This window comes from Panulirus ornatus, chromosome 18 (genome assembly GCF_036320965.1).
Source record: "Panulirus ornatus isolate Po-2019 chromosome 18, ASM3632096v1, whole genome shotgun sequence".
Lineage (NCBI taxonomy): Eukaryota > Metazoa > Arthropoda > Malacostraca > Decapoda > Palinuridae > Panulirus > Panulirus ornatus.
Genome location: NC_092241.1, coordinates 3,337,939 through 3,352,729, shown reverse-complemented (window position 1 = coordinate 3,352,729; position 14,791 = coordinate 3,337,939). Strand labels below are relative to the sequence as shown.

Sequence of the window (14,791 nt, the reverse complement as noted above, 5' to 3'; positions counted from 1 at the left end):
GATAGGGGATTGAGAATACTTCCCACGTATTCCCTGCGTGTCGTAGAAGGCGACTAAAAGGGGAGGGAGCGGGGGGGCTGGAAATCCTCCCCTCTCGTTTTTTTTTTTAATTTTCCAAAAGAAGGAACAGAGGGGGCCAGGTGAGGATATTCCAAAAAAGGCCCAGTCCTCTGTTCTTAACGCTACCTCGCTAACGCGGGAAATGGCAAATGGTTTGAAAAAAAAAAAAAAAAAAAAATATACATATATATATATATATATATATATATATATATATATATATATATATATATATTTCTTTTTTCTTTATTTTTTTCATACATATTCGCCATTTCCCGAGTTAACGAGGTAGCGTTAAGAACAGAGGACTGGACCTTAAAGGAAATAACGTCACTTGGCTCCATTCTCTGTTCCTTCTTTTGGAAAAAGTAAAACGGGAGGGGGGTATCAGGGAAGTGTGTGTGTCGAGACCCTGCTGTATGGAGGGGATCTCGTTCAATTCTCAGTCTGTGCCAACTGGTGGCCAGTGTCTGTGACATGCGTTATCCCTTGAGAAAATGATAATGTTAAAAAATGAAACAAAATATTCATACTCAACAACTGAATCAGCTGCCGCAAGATATTCTCAAGTGATGCAAGGTATCGACCTTCTGCACGTGAACCAATTAATATATTTCTGATGATTTATTGAAATCTTGCAACTTTCCCCATAATGCGTCAGGTAGATGTCTTTTCTTTTTCCCTTTCATAATTCTCCCTAAATTTCAATTAAGGCCAGGCCTTGATGTGGACTTCTGTCTGTGATTGAAGCCTTCAATATAGAAAATAAAAGTTATCGGTATTTCCAAAGAAATATCACATATTGTATGTAATCTAAGAATTAATTCCCACCCTGATGTGATCTTGAATTGTTGTAGTGAGATAACATAGTTGAGGTGCCAAGAGCAGCTAAGCGCCCCCGGGCCCAAGAGAACTTTCTTAGCTGTGGGACACTGCCTCTCCCCGGCAACCCTCTACCCTCTCCTCTCACTCACCATCGCACCTTCCGCCCGCACCCACACAAATAACAGTAAAGACCGTCCCTTTCTGCCCCAAGTTGCTAACTTTCCTCGTTCCCTTCCCAGGCAGCAAATAACCTCTCCTCCTCCTCCCCCACTTCTCCAGCAGCTAACGAAACCCTTTACTCTCCCTTCCTTCCTGCCACAGAAATATCTGGTCTCCCTTCCTTCCTCCTTCCTTCCTCCAGTATCAGTAGTTAACCGCTCTCCATTCGACTTTTAGATGCACTTATTATCATCCATTCCTTCCAGAGGCATCAGCTGTTCTCTCTCTCTCTCTCTCTCTCTCTCTCTCTCTCTCTCTCTCTCTCTCTCTCTCTCTCTCTCTCTGCATTAACTTCCATCACCCCTCCCCTCCTCTCTTAGCAATAGTTCACGTCCCTCCTCCTCCTTTAGCAGCAACAGCGAACGTCCTTTCCCTCCCCTTCACCAGCAGCTGCAACAGCCAGACCCCCCTCCCTCCCCCAACCTTACCTTCCTCCCTCACCAGCAGCAGTTAGTGTCCCTCACTTCCATTAGCAGCAACAATAGTTAATGTCTCTCTCTTCTTGGTAGCAGCAACACCTTACTTCCGTCTTTCTAAACTAGCGTCGGAAATTTTCCTCTCAGCAACGACAAGCAGTTATTTGTTATTTCTACCTCCCTCCAACAGTAGCCACTATAGCCCATCTGTCACTCTTCTAGCATCCAGCAGCTAATTCCCACCACTACCCTGCTAACGATCTTTCCTGCTTCTCATGGGCGCAGCAGCTAACGCTCCTCCCTTCCGACTCGATTACGGTAAAAACATCTCTTCTTCCTCCAAAACAAACTGGAGATAACGCCTTTATTTCTTCCTCTCCCCTCCAACAGTGGCAGCTAATGCCTCATCCCGCCTCCCTACCACACCACCTAACAAATCCCTCCTTCCCCCACAGCGGTTGCAGTCGACGCCCAACCATCCCTTTTCCAGCAGTAGCAAGAGCCGATCCCCTCCTCTTTCCTCCATGGCATTAGTAGCGAAGACTTCTTCCTCCCCAGCAGCAACAGTAGCTAATGCGTCTCCTCCTACCCCCAGTAATGACAACTAACGTCTTTCCTTTTTTCCTCCAGGAGCAGTAGCAGCCAACGCCCTTACAAGCCCTCCTAGAGCAGCAGCAAGAGCTGGCGTCCCGCATTCTCCGCCCAGACAACAGCAGCCAACACCCTTTTAATCCTACCAGCAGCAGAGGTTAATACCCCCCCCCCCCTCTTCTTGCAGCATCAGCTAACGTTCCTCCAGCAGTAGCAGCATCAGCTAACGCTTGTTCCTCCTCCTCCTCCTCCTCCTCCTCAGCAGCTGCAGCAGCTAACGGCTCGTCTCCGCAGGTGTGCGGTCTCGCGGTGCTGGGTAAGGAGAACATCATGCGGCACGCGGCTGAGCAGCACGAAGGTCGCGGCGCCTACCAGTGCCAGTACTGCAAGAAGGTAGGTGCCTGCCTGGCCTGCACGCTTCACCTAGCATGACACTTGTCTAGTGCTGCCGCCGCTGCACCTTCACACTCCCTGCTTGTCGCGGGACATCCACCACGCACGCCTACACTCCCGCCCCGTTCGCCAAAATTGGCAAAGTAATCGGTGGTACAAGAAACAACTTTCGCATTCAAATCACCCATCGCTGATGCCCGATCTCTCGCATTAAAATTGCTGACACATTCATTCAGTTGCTCCCAAAACACTTGCCTCCATCATTCTTCACGCAGTATTTATGAGTTCCAGTTCTTTCAGTAAATTCTAATCTCAGCTGAAGAGCAGTGACCGCTTCTGTAGTGCTTCTTAGTTGTACTGTGTCGTACGGGATAAAGCAGCTGCAGGAAGTGGAGCTAGAGGCTAACTCGTCCACCAGAAGCTGAACTCAGCACCACAAAAGAGGCACCGACTAACCTCATACGTACATTTCGCCTTACCGTACCACCTCAGATTGAGGAGTGGAACTCCAACGAACAATGTCTTACTAAGAACAATCATGAATCACATACTCTGGTGGCCTCTCTCGCCTCCAGTCTGGTGACTGTAGCGACCTTGGGTCACTACAGTCTTTCGAGAACCTGCTAGAGGACCAGGTGATCTGACTTAATTCCTCTTGTCAGTTTCCACACAACACCAGTGTCAAAGGACATTCAGGCAAGCAGAACCATGGCATCCCATTATGTATATTTCTCCAGCGTCAGTAATACGGTGTTACCTACAACATATATGATCCGTGAGGTTGTGGCTTTCAACGTGTGACCATTACATAATACCACCTAATCAACTCAGGTAATCAGAAGCAAAGGTGCCCTACTCACACAGAGATGTTTCCGTATACAACTGAGGGATGAAGACACTTCGTTAGACTTTACACATTTCTGAAAACAAGAATTTTTCAGAGTAGCTTCTTTTCATCTCAAGTTGGGGCGAGCAGTGTTAAGTTACGACATTTACTGCTCTTGAACGTGGCCAGGGGCTAAGCAGGAAGGTCCTCCCCCACACGTGGCCAGGCCTTCCAGCAGGATGCTCCTCGCTCAGGGGTGGCCAGGCCTTCCATTTTTAAGACAGTTATGCGTCCTTTACTCTCAGGTCACGACTGAAAGCAGTAGCACAAGCTGGTAACACTGTGTTCACATGCAAATCATCCGAAGAAACCTGTACTGGTACTCGCTGCACACCAGAGAAACCTGTACTTGTACTCCCTACACAACAAGAAACCTGCACTCGCTATACAGCAAGAAACCTATACTTGTACTCGCTACACAGTAAGACTCCTGCACTTGTACTCACTACACAACAAGAAACCTGCACTTTAACTCACTACACAACAAGAATCTTGTACTTGTTCTCACCACAACAACAGAGAAACTCGCTACAGTAACAGAGGAGCGTGTCTTTGTACTCACTCCAACAACGGAGGACGATCTAGGAAGAAGTGTTGAGCATAGAACTCGTAAAAACAAGATATCTTCGGTTTATGTCTTGCGTTAACAGGATCATGCGACGGAGAGCCTCGCTGATGATATCAAAGACATCAAACAGAAAACGAAACATGTTATTACCTTACCTTAAGTGCTGAGATTGTACAGGGCACCACGTAACAACGAGCTTTGAAAATCGTCTCCTTTATTGTAGGTTAAATCGGAATAAATCTATTTAGTTGGATAGCTAAAAGTTCCCATATATGGACAAAACATACGGCAAATTTACACACGAAAAAGATCCTCCCTGAGGAGACGTGAATACTGGAATATGCGAGTGCAGAAGACGTGTTATAATGCAGGAGGGGAACAGCCGCGCACAGACGTGCGACGCGTCCTGATGGCCAGTGATGGAGGAGGCGGCGTGCCCTCGCGGGTCCGGGTGTGGTTGGTGGGTGTCCCTGCGTCAGGTAGGTCTTGTCCTCTTGTTGAAGACGACTCACAAGTTGACCATCTGTTATAGTGTGGGTCACTGAATCAATTTTTCATATGAAATGATTATTTTTGGTCTGCATTATTTATTTTTTTTTCCTTTCCCAGTCAGGGAAGGATGATATTCAACATTAGATCTTTGTAACCTGCTCTTATCACATTTTTATATAAAGTTTATAGACTTAATTGCTTATATATTATACATACACTAATAATAACAATCCCCTAAATTTAGATACAAGGCACTAAAAAGATATTACTGAGTGACATAATGGCCCCTTAAACACAGGCACAAGGCGCTTAAACTACATCACTCCACCATTTTCACACACAGAAAAATGAGATAATAATTTTCTTTAGCGTACTAGATGATGATAAAAGATCTATATGATATAGACAACCCCATCAGTAAGCTTAGCTTAATGGGGCATTAGACAGATGATCAGCTTTGGTATATTAGCATGTAGCCAACCTGCATGCCGCATGAAGGTCTAGTTGTCTGTGCATGATGCATGGCCGAAATGCACGCCCATCCACCCCCTCCACCTTCCCCAACCCTCCCTCCCTGCCCGTCAGCCAGCCCGGTTCCCCCCGGCCGCCCTCCCCTCTCCATCGCCCAACGCCCGCACCACCACCACCTCACGGACACTCACAGGAAAGGGACGGGAAAGCTCCCGACCTCACATCTCTGGTTCCACAAGAATTTCATTTTATCTTATTTTTTCTCCATAGATAATTGATTTTGATCTCTGGAAACAAAGTTATTTTCTTATAATTTCATTTATTATATTATTTCTTATAGCAAGATTTTGAAGCCAAGGCTCCTTACGGATGCCCTGGAAGCTGGTGCCATGTAAATGTCGATGCCATTTTGTTTTTGCACAAAGTAGGAAGTGTGTTTTGGTCGGTCCAGGACTTCTTTATTTTTTTCGTTACTTTTTGATATTTTTCCACATCCCAGACGTATTTTGGTCTAGTTTCAAATGTCTCTGGGCTGGTGCATACCCATGAGGGGTAAGGTCAGCACACCAGTATTACTATGAACTCACAACCCGCCCGGGAGCGCTGAGGGCCAACGCTTTCTGACCTTCTCCATCAGTTCCTCTCGCTGAGCAGCCACAAGTACACGGCCAAAGCCGCCTCCACTGCTGGAGCTCCGGTCTGAACTGATATGTCAGAGGTCACCTCGTACAGCGCTACGTTAATTAGTGCTTGACTACATCGGGGCTTCGTTATCAGTGTTTTAACTGTCAGAGCTGAACTGTCAGCGATGACCTCCCGTATGATGATCCACCAAGGGTTACAGACTCGTAGAACACCAAACTGCCAGGCCATCTCTCCGACGTTCAGATGTTTCTGTCGTCAGCGAGAGGGTAGAGCAAACGAGTACCAGAATGACCCTGAGAGAAACTTTTATGTCTATCATTTTTGTAGCCAAGAATCAGCTGCCAGTTGTCCAATAAGACAGGACATTGTGGTCGTGGTTTAAGCCTCTTCGAACTTGTAAGTCTTCATCGTTTGCTGGATTCGATGTGGTTTCGAAGCCCAGGATTTTGTTATGTATCACAGAGATCATGCGCTCCTCATGAACCACCTAGAGACACACATATTTCTGTTTCCTCCTTTGAAACGCGTTGAGTCTGGAAGTTATACTTTGGTTGGCCTTTTTGGTTGGTATATATATATGATTTTTTTTTTGAATTGGTCTTTGGTTAGTCTTTCGTTGTTGGTCTTACTAAAGTAATTAACGATAAAGAGGCATTGCATAGACACAGTTAAAATCTAGGTAACACGCCAGCTTTCTATGGTCTGTAGAGGTACTTGTTACATCAAGCTAAAATACTCGAAGTTTGTTATGATAAGGTTATGAGAACTAGTCAAAGTTGTGTGCATGTTTGACATATTACATCTTATAGTCCTGAATCATCAGCTAACGATCATCCCCTTAAGTCATTATGATCGATAATTGCTCTTGTTTATCGTAACATTACCCTTCTTTAAGGAATCTAAAAATTTTACTAGTCTAGGGTATATATATATACATATATATCTATTCTTTTTATCCCAGTAGTTGCCATGAGATGAGAAAAAATTTGAGTTTTTTAAGCACGGACATAACAACATGTAAGCACGGATGATAACTTAGGATGATGTCATTATTTTATTGGTGATCTGATTAATGTTATGAGATCTTAGTATTCTAGAACAGTTTCCACAATTTTATAGATGAATTTGTTTTCATGACTTAGCTCTTAGCTTTCCATTGCTTCATGTGACCTATAAAATAGTCTAATCAATCCATCATTAATGAGCACATTTTGGTCTGTGATAGACACCAAATTTCACCATTAGTCATACTGATAAGAGAGGAGTTGTTCCCTCACAGCTTTCCTTTTTTTTTAAAGTTAGAAGCATAAGATTCTCTCGCATGTCTTGACAAAATAGAAATTAAGAAAGTCTTATAACTGACGAAACAAGTGTTTGGTCCTCGCTTGTTTAGTCTGACAATGTGCAGAGTAATGGTACAGTCTCATGCAAAACAATAAGCCAAAAAGTGTTTCCTTGAGCAAGTTAAGAAGATAAACGCATTGACACACAGGTTGAGACAACTTTACTAGTCAGAGATTTCTTCAAAATCTTGTAAAACTGCAAACTTGTCGTCCTCACTTATGTCCTAACCATACCATAGGGATGATATCATTGAGACATGATCTTATGAATCCTCTTACAGTACTGAAAAACATTTCAATGTTTCATAAAGAAAATTTTCTGCAGACATGTTACCTTGATGTTATGTGTTATTGCCAATGTCTCATATGATAGGCTCAAAACGGAAAAAAAAAACTATTCAGACTGCAAGACTAATTCACTAACCAGAGATTTATTTCATAATAAGGCCATTACGTCTTAATGAGGTTGTTTTTTCAGACAGACGATGATTCTAAGTTGATCTTGTCATTCGGGCACAAGCTGAGGCTTCCCCATCGTTTGGTTTCGGCAGTGTCAGACAAGCACCGATGGGTTTCATGGGATCTATGAGGCATCAACTGGTTTCCGCGGCATCAGCCGATTACCATTTGGTTCCTGGTAGAATACGTCAGGAAATAGCTGGTCTTAACAGGTTTCCACCAACCGCTAGTATTTTTCATGGTATCGGTACCCGCCTCAGGTAGTTTTGACGGGCTTCGTCAGGTATCAGTTAGTCTGTACACTTATTGGTCCTCCCATTGAGCACCAGATGCAGCTGTTCAGCATCGTGGTGTCCATCAACCAAAAGTTAGTCTTCGTGGTGTTCACGAGATCCCACTTGGTCTTTCATGGTATCCAGTGCTATTTGGTCCTTTTGGTGTCCATCAAGCACCAGCTGATTTTCATGGTTAGTGTCAAGCACCAATCCATCTTTGTTCTTTTATTTTGGACTCGTCGGTTCTTAAGGTCTCTATAAGGCTCAAGTCAGTGTTCATGATATTCAGTCACGCACCAGCTGGTCTTCGTGGGATCAGACTTAAGTTGACCTTTCTTGTATTCATCAGACACCAGCTGGTTTAACTGGGATCCACCGCAAACCAATAGACATCTGTGGTAACTGACATGATCAAAATGGTTTCATTAGCCCCAATTTAGACACCAGCTCGTTATAAAGTCACCATGCACTAATCTCTTTTGGTTGAGTCACTCGGGCACCAGTTCATCTTCTTAGTATCCATCAGGAACTATCTGGTCTTGGTGCAGTACAGCAGGCACAGTTGGTCGTGGAGGGATCCATGAGTTACCAATTGGTCGTGGAGGGATCCATGGGGCACCAGTTAGTGGAGGAGGGATCCATGAGGTACCAGTTGATCTTAGTGGGAACAGTAAGGTATCATCGGGTCTTGGTGGGGTCTACAAGGTAGCAGTTGAACTTGGTAGGATTTATCAGTCCCTAGTAAATCGTCACAGTATCCACCGATCCCCAATTGCCCAGTTGGTTTTGATGGGGTTTACCAGACACCAGTCGGTCTTTATGATATTCATGAGTCATCAGTTAGTCTTATTGGCGTCTGTCAGGCAGTAAATAATCTTCCTCTTTTATCCGCTGTATCACTTGGCTTTGATGAGGTTGGTGAAAACATCAGTTTGCCTTGATCGTGTCCATCAATCACCAGTTGGTCCTGGTGTGGTCTATCAGGCACCAGCTGTTGTTCATGGTATTCAGTAGGCAGCATCTAGTTTTCATTGTAACCACGAGGCAGCAGTTGTCCTTCGTGGTGTCCAGCGGGCGGCAGTTGGTTTTCGTGGTATCAGACATGCAGCAGTTGGTCTTCGTGGTATCAGACATGCAGCAGTTGGTCTGCGTGGTATCCATTAGGCAGTGGTTATCGTTGAATGTTAGCTGACTTTTTTATGATATCCTCCAGACATCATGAGATCGTGCTGAATGCATCAGACACCTGGTCTTGTGTCTTAGGAACTAAAGAGTCTTAATTGTGTCCATTAAGGATGAGTTAGTAATCATGGTGTTCCTCAAGCAGCACCAGTTGCTCTTAGTTGTAACCATCAGGCTCGATCTGTTCTTCTCGAAGTCCGTCAGACAGATGGTTTTGGCAGCATTCATCAAACTCAAGTTAGTTCTTTGTGCTCATTAGGTTTTGGTCTCGTGAGTTCCGATGTAATTGGTCTTTTCCTTTTCCAGTAGGTGCCAGATGTTCTCCGTTTTCACTGCCATGTAAGTTAGTCTCCGCCACGTACTAGTAAGCGTGAGTGGTATCAACCATGTACCATCTGATCTTACTGGTGTCCGTTTACCATCACTTGAACAGATTTGGGAAATCTTGACGTTGTTCATCAACCACCGGTAGTTTGTCTTACATGCGTCTGTCTGGCATCTTTTGGTGTTGCTGATGTCTATTAGACGCCATGTGGATATACTTCCATCTATCATGTAGCACTTAGTCTTGTGTGTATTCCTCATGTTCCAAGTGGTTATGATGGTGTCCCTCAGACGCCATTTAGTCATACTAATGTACATCAGACATCAAAAGGCCCCGGTACTCCTAAGAGAGCTAATCGGTGATTGATGATTTCCCCCACGCGTGAGTCAATCTTGGTAGGGTCTGTATGCCTTAGTTTGTCAATGTGATGTCTGTCTTTCCAACACCAGTTAGTTGAGATGCTTTCCTCCAGATACCAGGTGACTTTCGTGTTATCCTTTCAGCCCATACTGAACAAGCTGACGTCCTTTTCAGGCAGCAGTTGTTGTAGGCTGTGTCCTCGAAAGCCCAATCAATCTTTTGGAGATATCTTTCGAGGACCAGTTGGTCTTCAGTGCTACCTTTCAGCAAGACTTGGCTTCCATAGTTTCCAGAAACCAGTTTAATTTAGTGGCGTCTTTCAGGTACCACTTGCTTTTTGCTGACCTTCAAGCATCAGTTGATCATATAAATTCATCATTTAGTGTTCGTAATTTTCACATACATACCTTAAAGTACCCATTGGAGGCTAATTTCACATTGTTGTTGATCTTGCTGGTTATCATCAGGTATCAGATAGTTATAATGGTAGCCTCTAGAGACACCATTTGTTTTTTGTGAAAGCTTTCCAGAACCAGATGTTCTTGATGATGACCTTTACATAACAGTTGGTCTCGCTGATGACATTCAAGTACAACCTGGTCTTGGTGATGACTTCCCAGTACCACTTAATCTAGATAGTGACTTCCAGGCAATATGTGGTCCTGCGATTACGATTCTCAGCTAGTCGATCGCCTTAGTGATCTTCAAGTACCATTTGATAATAGTATCAATATTCAGCAACCACTTGGTGTAGATGGTAACCCTTTGTAGCCAATTGGTAACATTGATGTTTCCGAGTACCAGATGGACATGCTGGTGTTTCAATAGACCATCTGTGACAGTTGGGATGATATTCCTTGGTTCAGTACCAGATGGTCTTTAAGTCTTTCGAAGACTGGCAGGTGTTGTTGAGGTCGAGGCTTGAAGCGTCCTTCAGGAACCAACTGACCTGGCTCGTATCGCATGGCTCCAGTTAGTGCAGTTGACTGAATGGTTGCTGCGAAGGTGAATTAATTTCTCATTTATTCTTTTTTATTTCAGGTATTTGTTAAGGGTTCCTCTTGTGGGAAAATGTCCAGTCTAGTGATCACTTCCTGTCAGTGGCCGTGGTCGATGCATCTGCATGTGTACATATTACCTTACTCCTCCTCCTCTTATCCTCTTCCTTCTCCTTGCTTCAGTCGCCGCCCACGTCACTCTGGGTAGCGACGCGTCCACGTGCCTAGGTAGAGTGTTAGGAGCGACCAGTCCCGGCCGCGCGCACGCCCACGGAGTTCCGTGTCTAGGCTCAGTCCAGGACCACGGGCGAGGTCCTCCAGGGTCCACCAGGGTCCACCGGGGCCATAACCATGTCACCACAAGTAGATGACTGTCGCAGGCCAGAGCACAGGGTTGGGGCACAGCCATATGGGGCCTTCTGCTTTACTGCTTCCTTTCATGGTAGAAATCTGGAAACGCAGCCAAGAATGTCAACGGTACCTGGCATATCTCAGATTACCATTGGTCCTTTCAGTTAGTCCCGGCAGACATCTTGAGCCTGGGATATCCCTGCCTTGCGTGCGTTTCCAGTTTTACTCATGTTTACTAGTACGCCACAGCCTCACTCACGCCAAGAGCCTAGAGTCACATCAGCTTGTTCACCGGGACAGTCAAGTGTTCACTAACTCAGGGTAGAGGTGACATAATCCAGTGAATGGCTATTACTGTGTTGCTTAGTGAAGAAGCTAGATAGTGAGCCGAGCTTGGCTGTGACGTTAGGGAAGCAGCAAAGACTACGTCAGAACAAATAACTTGACAGACGAAGACACATTTGATAGTCACTGAATAGGACACAGAGACAAAGGGACAACCAGACGGAAGAGCAGACGCACTTTACTGTTTGCACAAATGTCACTCATATCTCCTGAAGTCACAACCTGTTCCCTTTTGAATATCATTCGTAGCTTAATCTAGATAATGTGGGGTTCGGCTCCAGCGTCTGATGCATCGGGTTTCATATTATTAGCAGGTGGGTCAAAGAGATGATAGAGTGATAAGTTGGAGGAGTTCTTCAGACTATATTGAAATCTGAAGCCCTAGTTCCCAGTGTTAACGTTTTGTAGAACTTCTGATGTTGCTAAACTACGGCCCGGGATAAAGCCTCAGACAGGAAAGAGGAAGCCCAGCCATGGAAGAAGCCTCACACAGGATGAAGGAAGCCTAGCCCTGGGTAAAACCTCACGCAGGATAGAGGAAGCCCACCCATGAGTGAAGCCTCTCACAGGAGGAAAAGCCCAGCCCTAAGTGAAGTGTCACACAAGGGAGAGAAGAAGAGAGCTATCATCGTAACTGTTGGTTCATTAAGATCATCATACATATACGACGTAATGCACAGAAATTACTTGATCCACACATACGCTGACCAGCTTGGTTTATGATTCTGCTCACCGCTGGGAGCGAACGCGATATTACCGAAGAGAAGACAAGAGAGGAAGTGAGGCAACCTCTGAATACTGTGATCAGATGACAACACATGACGCATCAAGTAACACTATAAGGCCAGGTTGCTCCGGCTGTGAATGGGAAGTGCTGTTAATTAAACATGATGTTGAAACGCGGCAAGTTCGACCCCTGCAGAAGCGCTGGTGTTGGGCCTCGGTCAACAGAAGAGCTGATGGTGTTCCGACCTTATATGACGTCACATGGCCAACGAGGGAACAGCAGCATCTGGCAACTGTTGAGCTACATCATAAATTGGAGGAGTTCCCGGGTGGCAGGTCCTTCCCGGCCGAGGTTAAGCCATTGCTTCGTCACACCACCGCGTAAATTGGCACGGTTTCCCTGAGGAAGGTCATCTTCCCTCAGTAAGACTCAAAGATTCGACGTGCTTAAAGAATGCAATACGCCACATACACACACACACACACACACACATACATGCACTCTCTTCAAGATATGGATGGTGTAGTGATGAATGATATTAGTTTAATTAACTTATCAGAAAATAAGAGATTGGGCGGAAAGGCTTCACTCCTGACTAAAGTATAAGCAGCGCATGACTTGTCCGACGCCTGGAGATGGGCGACTGTGAGACGTAACCCCGTGCTCGGGGTGGACGTCAATTACGCTAGAAACCAGTGGTAACTATAACTGGGTCGCTTGAGTGAGGTTCTCCGGGAAGAATTATGTTGCCAGTGTTGCACACGGGCACTGATCCCGCCAGTGACGCGATCGACTCAACACGGCACCCAAGATGCTTCAAGAAACTGCATCGTATTCACCATTGTCAGCAGTGCGTGAAAGTCGATATAACTCCAACCCTAAACACTACACACGTATACAAGCTGAACGTAGTAATATTTAAGACGGGGAAAACAGATAGTGGCCGAGTCCGACCGACGTCAGGGGTGGAACGTGAACCATACCACAGGGAGAGACAAGGAGGAACGGGTCCTTACATTCCGACGCCAACAGCTAGGTCGAAGATTGCTTAAGCAGGCGACCAAAAACAAAAACAAAACAAAAAGAGTAATTAGTCCTCAGGCTGGGTTTTAGAGGATCGTTACTTCTGTTACCAATTACCGTATTTCTCTGGTCGATTCTAAACAGATATCTCCCACAGGAGGCGAGCCACCATGATAGTATGTTAGGGTATTACCATAATGGCTTGTGGGGGAAGAGAAGCATAGGCAGGGCAATGACTGTCCACTGTACGTGCAGGTAGACTGTGAAGCCTGGCACCCACGCAAAAGGGCAGGCAGGATGCGTGTGCGGTAAGTGGCGAGTCCCTGCCTAGCTACGAGCGAAGGTCTTCAGGGCATTAGGTAGTTGAGGACAGTGCTCAGGGCGGTAGGGATGAGGGGCACTGTTCAGGGCAGTAAGTAGGGAGGGAGAGCGTTCAGGGCAATATGTAGAGAGGAACGGTGTTCTGGGAGGTGAGGGATAGTGTTCAGGTTAGTAGTGAGTGAGGGCCGGTGTTCAGAGCAGTAAGTTGTGAAGGACGTGATCCGGGAAGTAGGTAGTAAGGGACAGGATTCAAGTCAGCACACAGTAGAAACCTGTGTTCAGGACAGGAGGAAGTGAGGGACGGTGTTAGGGAGGTAGGAAGTAAGAGACAATGTTTAGTGCAGTAGGTAGTTAATGAAGGATGGTGTCCAGGCAGAAAAAGGTAAGAGGCGGTGTTCAAGGCAGTTAGTACTGAGAGGCTGTGTTCAAGATAGTTTGGAGTGAGGAACGGTTCTCAGGGCTGTAGGAACTGAGGAACTGTATTCAGTAGCCTGTGAGGGACGGCGTTCAGAAGGTAGTGGTGGCATTTGATCTGGGAAGTATGTGGTGAGAGGCGGTGTTCAAGGCCGTAGGTAGTAATGGACGAAGTTCAGGGTAGTAGGTGGTGGTCAAAACATTAGGAAGTTGGACTGGTGTTCAGAACAGTGCATAGTGAAGGATAATAATTAGGGCAATAGGTAGTTAGAAGTGGTCAGGACAGTAAGTAGTGAAAGACTATGCTCAGGATAGTAGGCAGTAAGAAACATTGTTCAGGCCAGTAAATAATGAGGGACTGTGTTCACTGAAGTAGAGTATTAGGGATATTGTTCAGAGCAGGGTGCAATGAGGGACGGTGTTCAAGGTAATAGGTAGTGAGAAACGGTATTCTGGGCAAACGACAGTGGGTGACGATACTAAATGTAGCAGTTAGTGAGGAAAGGTGATTAGGTCAATCAGTATATGGGACAATGTTTCGGAGCAGTTGGTAGTCAATGACGGTATTCAGGGCAGTAGATTGTCGGAGACGGTGCTCACAGCAACAGGTAGTAATAAAATGTGTTCAGAGCAGTAAGTAGTGAGGGACGATGTTCAAGGCAGTAGGCATGAGCGACGGTGGTCAAGGCAGTCAGTAGGGAGGGACGATGTTCATGGCAGTATGAGGAGGTGATCTTCTGGGTGATGAGCAGTAGGCGACAATGTTCAGGGTGGTAGGTACAGAGGAACAGTGTTCAGAGGAGTAAGGAGGTAGGAACGTTGCTCATCGCCGTAGGTGGTTAAAGAAGGTGTTCAGAGCAATGGGTAACGAGAGGCAGCGTTTAGGGCAGCAAGTGGTGAGGCGTAGTAGTGGTTAAGGGCGGTGTTCAGGGCAGTAGGTAGGGATGGACGTGCACAAACACATAGGTAATGAAGGGCAGTGTTAAGGACAGTAGTTAATGAGGGACTATGCTCAGAGTATTAGGTGTTCAGACTGTATTCAGGTTCGTAGGGATTGAGGGGCGGTGTTTAGGGCAATCGGAATCGAGGAACGGAATTCAAG

The 14,791-nt window shown here is 45.7% G+C and overlaps 1 protein-coding gene across 1 annotated transcript in view; it reads left to right on the top strand.

Moving 5' to 3' along the window:
* LOC139755182 (uncharacterized) overlaps nt 1-14,791 on the top strand; it is a 622,641-nt gene that overhangs the window by 537,636 nt on the left and 70,214 nt on the right. The window contains 1 exon segment of the mRNA XM_071673354.1: nt 2,406-2,504. Within this exon segment, the coding sequence (XP_071529455.1) occupies nt 2,406-2,504 (99 nt within the window).